Source organism: Halichoeres trimaculatus, unplaced genomic scaffold (genome assembly GCF_033239565.1).
Source record: "Halichoeres trimaculatus isolate MK-OKI-2021-1 unplaced genomic scaffold, fHalTri1.1 fHalTri1_scaffold_8, whole genome shotgun sequence".
NCBI classification, from domain to species: Eukaryota; Metazoa; Chordata; class Actinopteri; order Labriformes; family Labridae; genus Halichoeres; species Halichoeres trimaculatus.
Genome location: NW_027437186.1, coordinates 14823641 through 14841561, shown reverse-complemented (window position 1 = coordinate 14841561; position 17921 = coordinate 14823641). Strand labels below are relative to the sequence as shown.

Genomic DNA, 17921 nt, shown 5'->3' with positions numbered 1-17921 from the left:
GTCTTTAGTCTGTGCTTCCTTTTTTGAGTTACTGTGTACTGCTTTCGTTCAATTTCACCAGAAACAAAACCAACCAGTCAGTTTTCAAAACATTTTTTCTGCCTGGAAAGTCTGATAAAAAGATTTAAAAAAAACACTAGTTCACATTTTGTTGTAGGAAGAAATGAGCACCAAACAGATTTTATTTTCTTTGAACTGACGATGTTCCTCCAATGCTCTTCTCACAAACTCTTTCACTAACCTCAGGTCAGCCTGCAGGCCATGAACAGCACACTGGCTGAGCTGAAGCTAAACCAGGATCAGCTCGAGGGTCATCTCTCTCCTCCCACCATGCCTCCTCTCCGCCCCCTGCAGCCCTCAGACACGGGACTGTGGGAGGCCATAGAGCGCCTGGACAACATGGTGGTCAACAACACAGTGAAGGTGGGTCAGATCAAGATCACAACAGCTAAAGCACCGCCCTGTTCTCAAGCTTCTGCTAAGGGGATAACAAAAAGAAGTTTGGGGCATCACGTTGGAGGAATGATTCCTCTCTCTTCTCATCGTCTGTTTCTGTGCAGGTGGATGGGCTGATGGAGGATCTGGAGGTGACCTCTGGTGATGTGCAGCAGCTGAGGCGGGACTTTAAGGATCTTGGGAAGCAGATCAATCTGACAGCCAGGACCAGTCAGATCCAGTTTATGGAGACCGGTTTGGAGGTGGAGGCGGCACGGGAGGTAGTGCTGAGGCGAGTGAATGAGTTGGCCGGGAACCTGAGTCTGCAGGGCGGGACGCTGCATGAAATGGAAATGGACCTGGACTATCTGTACGCCATTTTCTACAAGCGCAACTCCTCTACAGACTGTGAGTGCAAAGGCCTGACAGCCACCCTGGCTCTCCTGGAGAAGAGAGTGACTAATGTGACTGAGCTGGCCTATGAGAACAGGTTAGCTCTGGATGAGAGCAATGAGGCGGGCGCGGGGCAGTGGGGCGGGTCCAGTGACTGGGAGCCAGCAGTGGGGAGCCTTCAACAAGACCTCCAGCAGGTAAATAAAATCTGCTTTCTTCTTCCTTTTTTAAACAATCTCAGCGTTAGACTTCTGGGGCCTCATCCCAGCAGAGGACATGGACACATTTTACTGTATTTCAGAGACACTTTGTTTGAATGAGCCAGAGTAGGAAGCAAAAACAGCTACAAACATTCATGGTTTTTCCTTTATTCTAATTTTTAATCTGTAGCAGAACGCCAATTCTTTTCAAAAACAAACTGTCTGTCAAATCTATCCCTCACCGGCTTGAAAGGAATAAAACAAGCACTTATCTTTACAGTGGTTGGTTCAAAGCTTCTTTGAAGAACTTTAAATCCACTTTGAGTGTGATTTTTGCAACATCCATGGACAGAACTGTACGTAACTTTTCATATTATCAAATTCTGTATGAAGAGTCAAACCAAAGCTTCCAAGGTCCATGTCAGTCACTCACACAACATCCTGCTGCCTCAAATATCAGACAAACTCCCGTCTCCTGTTTGTTTGACAGAAATAGAACTACTGACAGCAGAAAGACAAGCAGATCCTGATGTGGGTGGTTTGAGTCTGCACATGTCAAAAGTTACATTTATAAGAAATACAACAACATTTTCCTGTAGTGGTTTCTTCTCTGCCCACATCAGGCTCCAGCATTTCTTTTGTCTTGTGTTAGTGAATCTGTTTTAATGTTCTCCTTGGTCTCATTGAGGGTCTCAACAGACTAGCTGAGATGTGTGAATAATTTGTAGGTTCCTGAATAGGGGTGGGAGAATACATCATTGTATTGGTATATATAAAAGTAGTTTTTTTTGTTGTACAGTTTTAAATCGTGATTTTTTTTGTTCAAATTTAAGTCATTTATTTTAGTTCTTGTTTATAAGTCGGGTTGGGAAAAAGTTGAGATGTCAGATCCCCTGAATCAATCTTAAAAACTGACTCACATGTGATGTGCATTTTGGGGGAACATATGTTTCCTGATTTAGTCTGTAGACATCATCATCATCATCAATCTACATTTTTATATGGTTTGGTTTTAAAAAGCAAACTGAAAATCACAAAATCAGAAATATTGAAGACTCACAATGTAAATTGAATTAGCACCCCAAAAATCTTATGGGAGTTGAATCCGGAGAAAAGCATATGGTCCCAGCCCTACTGCTGAATGATCCAACAGGTATAGTATAAAGAAGGACTTCATAAAGGCATGAAGGCACTTTCTATGAGGATATTAAGGCGCCCTCTTCTGGTTGTTGCTGCACATTGATTTTCATTGCCCTACACACAGAGCATTAAGACTATCTTGTCCTTGACCTCATTCTGCAGGTGCAGGAGACACTGACCTCAGAGCAGACCCGGACCAGCACTCTGGAGCAGAGTCTGCGGCAGCTGAGCAGCACAGTGACTGTTGGTCTGGCGAAGGTCTCGGGTCTGGAGAGTGTCGACAGTAAAATGGCTGAGGAGATGAAACACCTGTCCGGCTCCTTTAACTCTCTGCTGAAAGACGCCATCCGGCACAGCGACGTGCTGGAGCTGCTGCTTGGAGAGGAGGTGCTGGAGTTCTTGGAGTGGCCCGTACAGGACCAGGAGGCTCACTCCATCCCTGCTCTGAAGGAGCAGCTGGGCCTCCTGCAGGAGCAGCTGAGAGGACATAACCTGAGCATCACCTCCCTGCTGGGCAACAAGCCAGGTATGAAACACCTGTAGAGAGCTGGAAGTGAAGGTGACTGTGTCAGAACAAAGTTTATTTACACAGGTGCTGCACAGAAGTACAATTCTGACACCATGGATCAACTTTGAACTCCCACTGCATGCATTCACCTGGTTTCTTACAGTTATAGACCCTTAAAGCAAAACTGTCTGCTAATAAATTGTTTTGAGATAAAGTAGCCTTGCAAGTAGTCATAAATATGAGCTCATATACACATTATCAATCAACAGGCCAATCATTGTTTGATTAAAAATAATAAAACCTGATCAACCTGGTGTAACTGACAGTGTATAACTAGTGAACACTTTTTTAAAATGATTAGACTCTTGCTAGTATTCTGAAATCCAAAATGATGTATTTTTCAATGTTTTAAGGAGTTAAGGTCTCCAGAGTTTTTTCATACTGCAAATTAGTCTTAATCTAACCAGCCGGAATCAGGGAGACATCAAAATAAACTTAAAATCAATCAGACTTCTTTCTGATTGTCTCCTTTTTTACTCAGATGTAGCTTATCAAAGTAGATTTTTTTTAAAACTAGAAAAGCACTCAGAGAGTGCAGACCCCCGCCAAGCATATTTTGATAGCCACGTAACACTTTAGTCCTACTTTAATGTTATACTCCCTTTCAGCAGACTGTCTGCTACAATTTGGTGTTAGTTGCAGGTTTGTACGATAATTTGTTACCTGACAGTGTTGAAAATTATAATTACTGAAAAAATTATAATGACCCAGTACATATTTCATATTCTGGATCTTGATATCCATAATTTTGCCAGGATGTGGATCGTGGTGTTACATCTGTCAGAAATGATGGTCTTGTATTGTTCTGCAAAGCAATCTGACCATTTATTGTGGAGTTATATACATATAGTGAAAACTTCCCTATCTCACAATGATAAAGAATCCTTAAAAAAAATCCTGGATCCAGACAGTGATCAGATCACCCCCCAAAATTTAATTACTTCCCCCTTATCCCATTTTGGACATTTCCTGTAATTTTCATCAAGCTCCGTTTGTTACTTTTTAACAGACAAACTCCCAAAAACATAACCTCCTTGGCAGGTATAAATTCTATAGATATGATCTTTTATGTGGGGCTTTCTAAATCTACCAGTTACTGATCTGTTTCAACCTGAACCTGTTCCTTGGAGCTGTTCTTATTCAGAGCTCTGTAGCAGCATCTAGTGGTTGATGTGAGTAATTACACTAATATGGCAGACAAGTATAATGTCCTGCTGGAGATGTACATGGAAATAAATGTTGATATGAGGATAAAAATTGAACTTTTTTTTTTTTTTATCTTTCTCTTTGAGAATTTTTAACATTAAATGGAACCTTTGGACTGCCCCATAACCCCACATGTCTGAAAACACTGATAAATTAATATATTTAGATTGAAAATTACCAAATTCTTCCAAATATTAAACATGCTCACAAGTTGATACTACGATTGAAATGAAAGTGAGATATTTTGTGGGAACAAGACAATTTCTTCATCTTCTAGCCCAGAAATGAGTGCTGCTTAAGTTTTTTTCCTTTTTTGGCCTTTTTAATGTTCAAATCTCAAAGAACTGGTTATAGATTAGCCACTGGCTTCAAAACTGGCCCCAGAATGAACTTGGTGGAAAAGGGATATTATGTGTTTTATCTGTGATATATAAGCCCAATAGTTACCAGCAGCACTGTTAGAATCTTAACATCGACTAAAATATGGACATCTGAATCAAAGCTCATCTGTGTCATTTATCCATCACCAGCCAATCAAAATCAACAAAGGACAGAACTGAAGCTTCAGCTTAACCAACAATAATAATTAAGGTCTGTGTAGAGCAGAAACTAACTCCACTCATTCTTAGAGGGTACAGTTTCAGAGTCTAGAGTTGCTCCTGACCCCAAAAAAAGATTTCTGTCAATTGTTTTTATGTTATATCTTCATAATGAACTTACTTTAGTTAAAAAAAAACATGAAGCATATAAAGCGTCTTAAAACAGACGTGGAATGTCACAGAAGAAAGTGGAGCGGCTGCAAGACTTTTATGACCTCCAAATGGTAAGGGCTTTGGAGCAGCACTCTGACATTAAGGTGGAGAGCTTCCAGCATAAAAGGAGCAGCAACCAGTTGACACAGGCCCTTAAAGTGACATCAGCCAATCAGCTAAAAGCTTCTCTTTATTTCAAGTCTTGGCCTCTGACACTCAGTGTTGTTTGAAAAAAAAAAGTTGAGCAAATCACATGAAGAAAAGTAAGATTCACCAACTTTTCTGACTGATTCTTGACTCCTTGTGCCCCCAGAAAGCAGAGAGGAGGTACCATCTGCTGACCAGCCCCTCTCCTCTTCTCACCACCTCCCTGAAGACTGGTTGCCTGGCAACAGAAGGAGAAGCGTCAGTGGAGTTCCAGCCAGGGAGCGGCAGATCATCATGCACCCTCAGGGGAGGCATCCAGAGCACGGCGTGGACGGCAGCGACTTGTGGAACCTGGAGAAAGCGGTGGAGGAGCTGAGGCAGAAGGTCCTCCTGCTGGAGGAACAGCGCAATGCTACTACAGTGAGAGCTGCACCTCCTAGTGGTGAAGAGGCTGAACTGCAGGTGGAGGTGCTGCGGCTGAAGAGAGGGCTGGAGGAACATCTGAGGGTATTCAAGAGTGTGTTCAGTAATGCTGACGTGCTGCTGGGGTCTGACGCCACGCTGGAGCTGGATAAACTGTGGGAGCAGGTGAAGAATAAAGACAGAAAGAAGGAGAAGAAGAGGGGAGGGGGGAGGGAGGCAGGAAGAGGAGGAAACCATCGCAGCAGGAGGGAGACATCAGGTGAGCAGGATTGGTGGGTTCATGTTTTTCTCTGACAAACCTCTGAAACTTCCCCGGCTTTTTATGAGTCGTGTTTTCAAAGTCGAGTCAGTTTAACACACATTTAAGACTTGAATCGTGTTTCAATTTAACCTTTTACATTAACTCTTCACTCCTACAGAGAACTTATTATCTTAAAAAAAAGACAAGTTGTTGGAAATGACATTTTGCTGTTTTACATCACAGGCATTGACTGTGTTAAAAAAAATCTGCCTCCACCTCCTCCTCAGCTTATCACCATGATGACTGTTGACATATTGTTGTGGTTACTTGATTTATGATTTCTGGCTCTCTTCAGGTGTCGTTCCTGTCCTGGACAGCGAATCAGAAGGCCCTCTGCTGCTCATGGCTGGATCTGCTGTGCGTGTCTCAGATCGTATCATCCACTTTAAAGCGTCTGTTAACCGAGGTCAGTTTTACAGCGACTCTGGCACCTTTACAGCTCCAGTGGACGGTACCTACCTGTTTGTTCTCACACTGAACCTGAGGCCGGGCCCTGCCTACATGGTCCTAAGGAGGGCATCAGGAGGGACCATGGTGTCGCTCTATCAACAGGAGGTGAAGGAGGCGGGGCTGGTGACTGGAGTGAGCCTCGTGCTGCTGAGTGAGGGGGAGGAGGTGTGGCTGCAACTTCATGAAGGGCACTTTACAGAGTCTGTGGACAATGTGCTCTACACGATGCTGCTCCACCAGACCACCTGAGGGCGCCATTTTACAACAAACTCAGAGAAAAACACTGCTCAGCGACTCTGAGTGGGATGAATTATGAAGACAACAGAGGGTCAGAGTTAGTTTGGATGGTGGATTTAACTTATCATTTTGGAGGTTTTATTTAAGCACCTTTCAGAAGTAAGACAATAAAACTCTCAACACTTTAAACCACCCGTTAATCCAAATATTCAAACTCTCAAAACTTCAGACTCAAACATTGACAGTCAGACCTTCAAAGTGTATAACACAAAATAATCTTGGAGTAAATCTATGTTCACTTTGTGTTCATTTCTTTGGTCTCAGCCTCAAACTGTTACCTGAGTTTCTTTGTTTTATAGACCTCCCTGTAGGTGAAGACCTGGAGTCTGGGCTTTGTTAGCTTCGCTTAGCACTGAGCTAGTAGGAAATGGAAACAGTCAGCCTGTCTCTAGACAAAAACATGCTAAGTCCCCAAAAATTTGACATTGAAACGTGTGAATTTGTTAAAACATAAAAGGTAAAGGGTGTTTTGTTTGTTTTTTAGCCTTTCTCTCTTTGTTGTGTTAGATAACATTTCCATTTTGTAGAAGATGTGCATGTGGAGCCAGAATCCTTACATTCAAGATCAGTTTTAGTCAGCTGGCCTGTCCTCAAACACTCTACGCTTTTTAAGGAGAAATTCATTAGATGTGTATTTTGACCTTCTTGTTTGACCTTTTTTCCATCTGTTACAAAGTAGGAGGCAGACTTTATGACCCACACTCCAGTCAGGAAGAGGAAGCTTCAAAGATTGAAGAATATTTTGACAGGACAGCCAGTCTGAAAAATCAGGATGAGACTTGAAATTAAACCTTCAACTTAAGCCTTTTTACATGGAGCCCAGCCTTACCTGTTGAGCCAAACCATCACCCTGTTCAAAAGAAAATACTTTTTTTTTTTCATTTTTTGTTCGTTTTTTTGTTTTGTTTTTTTTGTTTGGTGTTTCTAGTATTTATTTTAAATCTATACACTTGTTTGTACAGTTAGTCACACATGCTCATCATGTGCATTCATGGACTCCCTGACTGTTGACTGAATGAGCACTATACTGTCCAAACAGAGAATTAGCTCCTTTTTTATTTAATATAATGATCAAAGATTCATGCAATGATGTTTTGACTGAGGGTCACTTCCTCTTTTTTTGCATAGGGTCAAGTCCTCGTGGACAATTGGGCTGAATCTCACTGTCCACACCCTCACACTCACTGACTTAGAAGTGCACCCTCGCTAAGTCCTTAAGGGTTAAGGATTAATCTGAACAAATATTTATATCTTTACACATACACTATGTGCAGTTTAATGAATTCATTCAGATTTTGTATATTCATATTTCTTTAAGTTTGGTGGATAAACTGTTTTGGCTTACAGCAGCGTATTAGTAAAATGTCAATTGCTCCAATCTGAGCTTGTTAAATAACAATTCATACAGATGCTCAGGTGAGCTAGATTATGACATGCAGGTTGTGTAAGAAGTGTCAAAGTGCTGTCCCAGTCTGAGTCACAACATTTTGAGCCCTTGCAGACTCATGCACTCAGACACTTCCCAAGTGATCTTTATTAAGTTTATAAGGGCTCAGGGTTTAGGGTTTAGGGGGGGACATTGAGATTCAGTGTTACGTTCAGAGCTGGCATAAGCTAGTTCAACTAAGGCCTTGTACTCACATAGCTGGATATTAATACGAATAACCCCGCTGTGTTTGTCAGATGTGAAACTCATGCCAAACCCATCAGGATGAACCCCTGTTATTCAGCTGTGACGTTTGAGCAAAAACTCTGTTTCCCGGCGTCTACACAAAACCACAAAAACTGAGTTTTTAAAATTTTCACTTTTGCAGAAGTTTTTCAGAAAACATTGTTTTCAGTGACGTAAAACTGTGGTTTTGTGTGGATGGCAGGCCTAAACGTATAAAAATATATGCAGTTTCCCAAATACCTGGCCACGTGTGGACATGGCCTAAGTGTTGAGTGCTCAGGCCTCGTGGTAGAGATTGAAGTCAAACTTATCAGAGAGACAGTCACGTAAACATAGATCCCCTTCTCAGTCTTTAAATGATGCTGCTTCAGAATTACCTTAAGCACAGAAAGTTTTGTGGAGAAATGCATGATGATGTTTCTGCCCACGCTGTTCAGAAAAACACCCTGGATGCTTAAGTGAAGCTAAAGGCCAGCTACTGCATAACTGTGGAACTTTAAAAAATCTGACTCTGCTTGAAAAGCTAAATATTGATCCCTCCGTGCAGATTTTGCCTGTGAAATTTTCTGTTGTATAAGGCTGAAATATAGAGTCCGTTATTTGAGTCAAAGTCTGCTTGAGATCCTCAGTATTATAATGCAAAGTGTGAAATGTGGCAGCTGCTCTGAGGTCAGACTGATCATTTTTTTCTCCTGTGAGCGTTAAAGATGTAACTTTTCTTTACATACACATCTTTATAACTCTGATCATTAGAGTGTTTAAGGGAATTGTCTACTTTACATGAAGAAAGTGCTCAAATGCTAAGTCACCTGTCATCTGTGATGTTAACTAAATGCTGATATGGAAAATACACGCTGAAAATTAATATTTATATAAAGAAGCTGAGATGTTTGTTGGTATAAGCAGAGTGATGAATGTTTATATAAAAGTCTTACCTGAACTGTAACTTAATAAAGTTTTATCTACAGAGTCTCTGTGTGATGTTTCCACACTGCAAACGCAGCAGATATCATTTAACCACAGCACACCCTCAACTCCTGAATATAAAAACATTCAATAATCTTTATATTCAGGAGTTTAAAGTGTTTGTAGCTGTGGGCAGATCTGAACTTTTGTACCAATATATTTCCATTTTCTCTTTTTTTTTTTTACTGTCCATCCTACTTCACCACTTTTCTCAAACTAATAAAACACGTCATGTGAAAAGTTTGAGGATTATATCAGAACAGAAAAGGGAATATTTTAGAGAATCCTCCACCACTGAGTGGGCAGAGGTTGATGACATGTATATCGTCATGTTGCTAGGCGCCACCCTGTTGGCTATGGCTGCCTTTAGCAGCAGCTCTCTTTTTGTCCGCTTCTTGTAATTTTTTCGTCTCTTTTTCGTCATCTTTGTATTTAGAGTGGATCATTACTTTGTATGGCTCATTTGTTGGTCATTGACACCAAACTTTTTGTGGCTTCAGTGATATTTTTACTACTTTTTCTCCTGTGTTTGTCTGGATATCCTACATGTAACCATGGCTGCATTGTTTACTTGTGAAATCAGCTGTTAGCGGCCTGTAGCATGTTAATGCTAACTGGTGCAAGGCCTGATGTCTTCCCACAAGGTGAGGAGAAGGAGGTGAGGACGACGTGCTAGTTCTCAGGTGTGAGCTAAGAAGTGACGACATCAATCTGTCCTTCCATCTATCGCTACTGGGAATGTAAGATCTATCTCCAATAAGATGGACGAGCTAGCTGTGCTAACCCAGCAACAGAGGGAATACAAGAGGGCAGAGTAGCATCATGCTATTCACAGACATGGCTAACGGAGCTAACATCAGACACCAACGCCACATTGAAAGAGCTTCACCTGCTGTGAGCAGACAGGATATAGGGGACAGAGACTGAACAGACTGCTGAAGAAGCTCAGTCCTGGACCCTGTGGAGGTGGAGGCTGGCTGAACTGGACAATGATGGACAAGCTGTCATCATCTATTTTCTCATGGACCTTTTGCACTTTCTATACACTTTCTTACTTTTGTTTTCTTGATTGCTGCTGTGACTTCAATTTCATTGTACTTGTTACAATGACAATAAAGTTCTATTCTTTTCTATTCATATTGATCTAGGAACAGAAATATGCAAAACACGGGGGATTAAAATCATCCAAGACTGAAGGAGAATTATTGTCCCAGGCCAGCAGCAATGTCTACACATAGTGAGTCCATTCATCTCTAATCATCACTGTACATTCAAACACAGTTATCATAGCACAGGGCTCTGTTGCTTCATCATCCATAGATCTGTAGACTGTGGCCGTCATTAGTTACAGTCAAGAAATGACTTGTGTGAAAGATCATTTTCAAGTCTGCAGCTTGCTACCTTGGGAACGGGAAATACATATTTTCTTCAGGTGGACATGAGCCCACTGCTGTGGACACTAAGTTCAGTATTCTCCTTTGACATGCAGGGAGTGAGATTATCTGTGAAAATAAGAGTCTTAATGACACTTGAAAGATTTCCTTTAAACATTTTAATCATCTTATCTCTGTTAGGTCTACTGTGTAGAAAAATAAGCATCAAAAATATACCAAAATCAACAAAATAAAATCCAGCAAAGCAGAGCAAAAAAATTTGAATTACAAGACACGATGGGGAAAACATGTCTCTCCCTGTGACAGACTGTTCATCAATACAATGCATTAATAATATTATGAAATCATGTCTCGAACTGTTATTCTGAAAAGTCAAACAGCAGGAGAGATTGATCTAATATGATTCAGTGATTTATTACTGTTAAAGTAATAAATTTACTTCACACCAGGCAGGGGCATGTTTGTTCAGTCCACCAATAGGTCCAGGTGGGCTGGGTGGGTCCTTGGCAGTAAGACAGATCAATCCATTATCAAACAGTGCACTGCTTCTGCAAGTGATCCTTCATGATCTAAAGACCATCTCAATGTGGTAAGAGTCCAGAAACAAAACAAGAAACGTCTCCCTGAACAACGGGAGCGATGCGAAAAACAAAATGAGCAACAAGCACAGAAAGAAATCTATCATCAACACTTCTGAAGTGCACTAGAGTGGAGTTACATGCAGCTGCGCCGCTGCACTAAAAAGGTCTGCATATATCATCATTACAATAAATGTACACACAGTAGAGTGATTCTCTCAAGGCTAGAATACATCTGAAAACATCATGCTAAATATTAGCTGCAACTCTGTCAAAATAAAAGCTTTAGTTGATAATCTAAAATCCTCTAACAAGTACAAGAAGGCTCCACATCCCAAGTCAGGCAACTAACTAGCTTTAGAAAATTAGATGAGGTCTATAGAGTATATTCAGGTTAGGCAGATAGAATAGTTTGTTAATATATGCACAACTCAGTCAAGCTACAAAAATAAATAGAGTAACAAGTAGAGTAGATTCATACAGAAAGACACTGAAGAAAACTTCTACGTCCTTCATTTACTGTTTAGATCTGTGCTGCTCTGAAGGTTCAGCACAAAGATACAATATATATATATTCTGTAACAGTATTCAATATATATCTTATATCTACAGTGCAGCTGCCGAAACATCAGTTCAACATCACACCTAGAGATCAAAATACAGACACACAGCATGACGTCTGTCAGACTGAAGCTGTCTGTGTCAGATTAACTGGCGCTGAAGAGGAGAGTCCGTCTGCAAGAAGTCATGAGCGAAAGCTGCTCCTCTGCGCTTTTTGGACAGTAAACTGAGCGTGTTTAGTGATCTGAACTGCTGGTCGGACAGAAATATAATGAATTTAAAAACAGTAAACTTTACTGTCAAATGTTAAGAAAAAAATACTGCTTCATTGTTTTTTAAAGATAAATGCTAAAAATGTTTAAACATACAGTTCATCGTGTTAAAATGATGAGCTGGTGTTAAAACACATGCTTCGGTTAACTGTAAGATAGAGAAAACAACATGACCCCAGCTCCAACTGCTAAATTTAGCTTCAATTATGAGTGGGATGGATTTATTTAAATAGTAAATGATAGTTAAAAGGCACTACAGCTGATGTCTCTTTTCCTCCTCTGACTGAAATCCAGTCATTACTGATCATATTCAGAGCAGGAGTGGGCTTTTTTTTACTCTGTCACAGCAGAAGAGTCTCAACACAACACAAACCATCCATCCTACACCGCCTATCCTCCACCTATGGACAATTAAGAGAGACCAATTAACCTGATGAGCATGTTTTTAGCTGGAAGGAGACAAACATTTATAAACTTGATGTGCAGAGCTGCTGTTTTGTTTTAATGAAGGAAACATAAGTTTGGATTTAACTCCTCAGAGTAGTTATTTGGTTTGTCTGAGGCATTTGCATTTCTCTTTCAAACATAAACTGTTTTGCTTGTTTTTTGCAAAAGTATAGATAAATATAAGAGGGCATTTCTTCTGTCCAGCATCCAAACACGCTGACTCTACTGTCCAACACACTGCAAAAACTGAAATCAAGTGTTCATGTCTTATTTTCAGTAAGAATCGTCTTATTGGACTTAATATGAGACACATTCACATAAGACGTCCAAAAAAGTCTCAATTCAAGACTTTAAAAAGACAAAACTTACCTCTGAATTTGTTGTCAAAAGAGAAAATTTCTAGTGTGGAACATGTAGACATTCAGTTTCTTAAATAAACAATCATGGTTTAATAAAGGAAACTGAGCATGTCCATGTTTCTCAACCCTGACAGATTTATTTTTTACTCTTTACAATTGATTCAGCTGTGATTTATAACTTTAAATAAGACATCTGGACTTGTAATCTGGGCTTGTCAAGCTAATATTAGGTCCAAATAGACTTTTTTAATACAAAATTCATTCGTAACCGCTTGATTTGATTTCAGTTTTTCCAGAATATCAGAGAACCTGAACCTCAACGTTTGTCTTTATGAGTCAGAATCCTGACACCTTACAGATTCAGACTCAAACCTTGAGCTTTCTGCATGTTAATAGCTGTAAAAGCAGCTTTATCAGGGCGAAGCTGTCAGTTTGAAAAGACAGAGCTTCTGATCACATGGACGAGCTCAGCCCACCAGCTGTTTGTCACATGATCAGCGCGTAGTGCTTTATCAATTAGAAATCTAACTGTGCTTTGATCCAGCAGACATTCATTGAGGGGTTCTGTGTACAGTTCTGTCTCTGTGATATTTGCTGTGTGGCCCTGCATGCTGTGAGTGTGTGTATGTCGTCAGATCCAGGGTGTGTCGAAGCAGGTGGGCTGTAAAGAGTCATTGCTGCAGTTCATTCAGAGGCGACTGTTTTTAAACTGAAGAAACTGTAAATAAGAATGAAGTGTGGTGTCTTCATGTGAAGCTGCAGACCGAACAGAGAGCGTTATCCCACAAAGAGATCTCCACCAATCGGAAGGAGGCGGGGCTCAGAGCCAGAGGAGGTTCTAATAACTTGTTGGCACGAAAGTTTTAAATCTGAGCTCATCGCATATTGATGAACACGAGACGTCTGGAATGAGACTCCTGAACTGCAGAGTCAGAGAGGGTTGGGAGGGTTGAGATGGTATGTCTCAGGCCTAATCAACTGGCTGGGCGGAACCGAGCCACGTAGGCGCCACATGATGCGCAGTATGGGCGTGATGGCTCAGCGGGAACTTGCTGGCACAGTGAGCAGAGGTGGGAGTCCCTGCGAGGCCGGTTGGTGGGGGGCTGGTGGGAGCTGGTCCTCTGGAGGGGCTGATGGTGGCGAGCGGTGCGAGGGTCCCAGGAGGAGCTCAGCTGGGCAGTCCTATATTCTGCTTCCCGGCGCCAGTCGGTGTCAGGTGGAACATCGAGGCGGAGCGGCTGTTGGGGGGCCTCCCCCATCACCCTGATAGGCTGAGGAGCGTAGGAGGACCCGTTGACTCTACTTGGTAGTGATGGTTGCCGGTAGTGACCGTTAGTGTTGGCAGAGCGGCGAGGGTGAGAAAGGGTGGCGTAGAGACTTTGAGGACCTGTGTCAGGGCCAGAGCCAACACGAGTCTTAGGGAGAGAGGAGGTGGAGGAGGGGGGAGGGGCCCGGCGTGGAGCCCGGGGCAGAGTGCCGTAACTCAGCGCGACACTGTGGAGGCTTTGACCTGGGAGAGCCTGATGCCTGTCAGACACAGCCAGAAACTGCTGCTGGACTCCTGATCCAGGTCCTGCAAAGGAGGAGGAGGAGGATGAAGAGGAGGAGGGAAAGATGTGATGGAGAAAGAGGAAGAAGTGAAGGAGGAGAACAACTGTCAAAACAATAACAGGAAACTGCACAAGGTCTTGTCCCACAGTGTATTAGACACAACAATGGAACACATGACTTTAGCTTTCTGCTGAGACATGGATCAAACCACAATCTGCTGTCTGCCGTGGGCGTGTTGGTGCAGGTGGAGGTGAAGGTGGTGGGCCAGCAGGTTACCTGAGTGTCCCCTGGAGGAGAGGCCTGAGCTCAGGGGCCGTGATGTCTGCGTGGGGGGGTGCTGTGGAGGAGGTGCAGGAGCTGAGGGGCCGTGGTGTCGGGGTTGGTGGTGTTGGAGGTGGTGGTGGGAGTGATCTGCTGTGAAGGAGTTGGAGGAGGAAGAGGAGGAGGAGGGGAGGTGAAGGGAGGAAGTGCTGGGGCGACGGAGGAGGGAGGAGGAGGAGGAGGAGGGATGGTCGACGTGTCTATGGAGGGGTCTGGGCAGAGTGGCGTCCTTCAGATTGAGAAGGAGGTGGAAAAGATGGAGGCAACAGAGGAAGATGAGAAAATGTGGTTAAAAACAAAGAAACAAATAATTGAAATGAATAAGGACAAAAATGGGAAATAAATTCATGAGGTGTGAGTAAAAGCAAAGATAAAAGAAATCAAGAGAGGGTCAGAGATGAGAGAATAAACAAGAAAAAAAAACAGGAACATAAAAAACATTTAAATATGATGTTGGGGAAACATGAAAGATGAGAGATCACACAGAAAACAAGAACCTTGTATCCTATCGATACAAGTTTTCCTTTTACGATGACAACATAGTACAGATTTTCTGTTTTGTAGCTGTGTTTTGGTCTCCACCATCTGTCGAGAGAATTTGGCTCATTTCAGGTATTTAACTAAAATCTGTAAAAGCTCAGACTAAGTTAACCAGCTCATAGTTCTGGTACCAGTTAGTTAAGTTAGTAGCCTGTTATTGTGTAGTTGACTAAATGCAATGGACACTACTGGTCATGTTGTGTGTTAGAGAAGACTTTCATGTTGTTTGCATGCAGATGATTTCACTGAAGACACTTGGACTTGGTAAAAATTCTTCTTATTGTGTTGTCTTCTTCTTATGATCAGACAAATACAGATGGGAATGTTGAATTCGGGACCTTGGGGTTAGGGTTGGGAATTGATAAGATTGTCAATACTGATGCCCTTATCGATTCTGCTTATCGATCTGATTATTGATCGATTCCCTTATCAATTCCTGTTGTGAATTTTCTTGGTACAAAAAGTAGCTTTACAGGTTTTCTGTGACAATAACATTTAATTGAGTTTAAAGTGTAAGTGAATAAGCTGTAATTTGTCCCTGTCTGGATATTTTCTACACAGAAACAGGTAAAAATTTCACACAATGTGACGCTGATGTCCTGTGTTGTAATATATTAATAATTCAGTAGGCCATCTAGTGTCTCAAAGTGGTTATAGCAGTGGTTTGAGTTGTTTGGAAGCTTTCTGTAGTTATGAAGTCAGCCATGAGCCTTTCAATTGCCTGTTTTTTGATATGAAATTGAAAATTCTCAGTATTTTTTACAAAGAGTTGATGTGACATGTTTCTGTGATGAAAGTTGAAATTCTATTCTGAAGCTGAAGTTATACTGATGTATGCTAACTGCTAGCATTTCAATGCAGTTTCCCATATATGTTAGCTTCAAGCTTGCGCTATTTTGTTATTTTGGTAAATAAGGTGATTTATACCATTCTGAATGTACTGAATATGAATCTCCTGAGAGAGAGTAAGGTACATTTTTTATAAAGTCAGTTCTTCAGTAAAACGTCAAGCTAAAAATACTGGATCAGAGTTTTCTTGGGAAACATTATCTAACTGCTAAGCTAAGATAGCTGCAGCAGACTAGTCGACTTAAGGCCCAGTGGCTCCGGCACAATGTAAAGAATTGATAAGGGAATTGTTAAGCACAAAGGCTAACGATATTGATGGATGGAAACATTTCTTATCGATTCTCTCCAGGAACCGGTTTTTGATTCCCATCCCTACTTGGGAGTCAAATTTGAGGTTGATATTGGCAAGGGAGTTGAATTAGAGTCAGAGTTTTTAAATGATCTTGGTAATACATGAGAATGAGAAGGAAATGAGGAGCATCAGGTCTTTATTTGTAGGCACCAGCAGTGAATGACTATCAATCAGACGTCACTGAAGGGTGAAATCCTGAGAAGTGTTGCTGATGGTAGAAATGCTTTAGTGTTCTTCATGTGTAGAGAAGATTCCTCTCTATTTAAGTTAAATTATAAATGAGGATTATTGACGACAGGTCTGAGTTCACCTTCTCTTACCAAGAAACTCCTCCCTGTGTGGGATGTAATGTTTCAGTGAGGGATGTAGCTGTGCCTCAGACACAATCAGCGCTTAGCTGGAGAGGAAAGCCCTCTGCTTGAAGTCAAACATTGAAATTCCTTCTGCAGATGGTGGAGCCGGGAGGATTTGACAGAGGTATCCACAGTCAGACCTCGACTGTCAGTTCAGATCAGGCAGAGAGTGCTAAGGTTAAAAGCTTAATGGAAGAACTAAATCAGTGATCAATCTTTAATGCGCTGGCCTGAGGCGATTCCTGAGGGCTGAATACATGATGGCTGAACGCCAGCGGCAACAGAGAAGAGAGAGAAACAGGTTCTGTGCAGAAATGTGGGCTGCTGCTTTGGGCTCACATAGAAACCTTTACAGCTGTAGAGCTAAGCAGTTCACAGGCTTTCCCACACTGTTTAAATATGAGCAGTGCTAAATATCAGCAGCTACTGACAGTGTGTGGCTGAGAAATGATGCAGCATGGGTCCATGTCAAACCTATTCATTATTTAGCCAAAGTGAGGTTTATTTCTGAGCTCAAGACTGATTTACTGTACAGCTAGGGTCCAACAAGTAGCCAACACAGCCAACACAAAGGAGCTGCCATAGGTTATCACCATAAACTGTATAAAAAGTGGACGTAGATGTACATCTGTTTCTGAAGCAGAGGTTTGAAGCCTACCGTTATCTGGTGCCATATTTAAAAAAACTATTGAAACTCAACTTAACCTTACTTTGACTGTGTGAGGAAGAGGCAGAATAGAGGTGGCTCTGAGTCCCTATGCTAGCAACTATAGTGAACCCGCCTGTCAGTCAGTTCAGCTGTGCAGCTGATTTATTTATTATTGTTAGTATTGCCTCAAAGAAATAAAATAGATTGTTTTAAAGGGGGAAATCAAAGGAAGAATGTTATAAGAGTGAGAGGTTTAACAGAAATTGTTCCTCTACCAGAGATGCAGAAATAAGTCAAAACCAACCGTGAATGCAGTAGTAACTATTACACACCGGGTGGCAGCAAGGGGTTCATTAACCAGCTAACAGGACACGCAGACAGCTCAGTTATCCCATGTAACACTGCCACATTACAACAGTATGTGGGTGTGAGTGTGTGTTTGACCTACACAGCTGCGAGAGGGGCCAAAGTTCTGGGGTCGTGACCCCACAACAGTTCCACTCAGGCTGCGGGCGATGCGTCTCAGGTTTTCTGCGCTGTAGTTCTCGTCCTCACCTGCTGGCTGCACAGAGGACAGAGGTTAGCATCATGTTAGTACAGAGGACTTTGATGAGTTACCCTTAGAATACACTGTAGAAGGTTTGGCTGCTCGTCTTGTGTCACTAGAAGGAACCCTGGGATGTGATAGTTAAATGAATACTGAGAGGAAACTTTGAGGTGGAATTCACAAATATTGAACTGAGCA

The 17921-nt window shown here is 41.8% G+C and overlaps 2 protein-coding genes across 6 annotated transcripts in view; one reads left to right on the top strand and one right to left on the bottom strand.

Moving 5' to 3' along the window:
• The window catches only part of mmrn2a (multimerin 2a), a 41787-nt gene extending 34564 nt beyond the window's left edge, over positions 1-7223 (top strand). The window contains exons 7-11 of the mRNA XM_074676457.1: positions 247-423; positions 561-1025; positions 2331-2694; positions 5008-5523; positions 5861-7223. Of these exons, the coding sequence (XP_074532558.1) occupies positions 247-423; positions 561-1025; positions 2331-2694; positions 5008-5523; positions 5861-6264 (1926 nt within the window). The 3' untranslated portion in view covers positions 6265-7223. The remainder of the gene's footprint in view (positions 1-246; positions 424-560; positions 1026-2330; positions 2695-5007; positions 5524-5860) is intronic.
• Positions 7224-10497: 3274 nt separating this feature from the next.
• The window catches only part of usp54a (ubiquitin specific peptidase 54a), a 78458-nt gene continuing 71034 nt past the window's right edge, over positions 10498-17921 (bottom strand). For 3 of the 5 annotated variants that reach the window (XM_074675403.1, XM_074675401.1, XM_074675402.1), the window contains exons 20-22: positions 17625-17738; positions 14389-14662; positions 10499-14134 (exon numbers count right to left, since the gene is read on the bottom strand). In XM_074675403.1, coding sequence (XP_074531504.1) covers positions 13536-14134; positions 14389-14662; positions 17625-17738 — 987 coding nt within the window. In that variant the 3' untranslated portion in view covers positions 10499-13535. Of the gene's footprint in view, positions 14135-14388; positions 14663-17624; positions 17739-17921 lie in introns of all 5 variants that reach the window. The other 2 variants (XM_074675404.1, XM_074675405.1) reach the window with 2 other exon arrangements.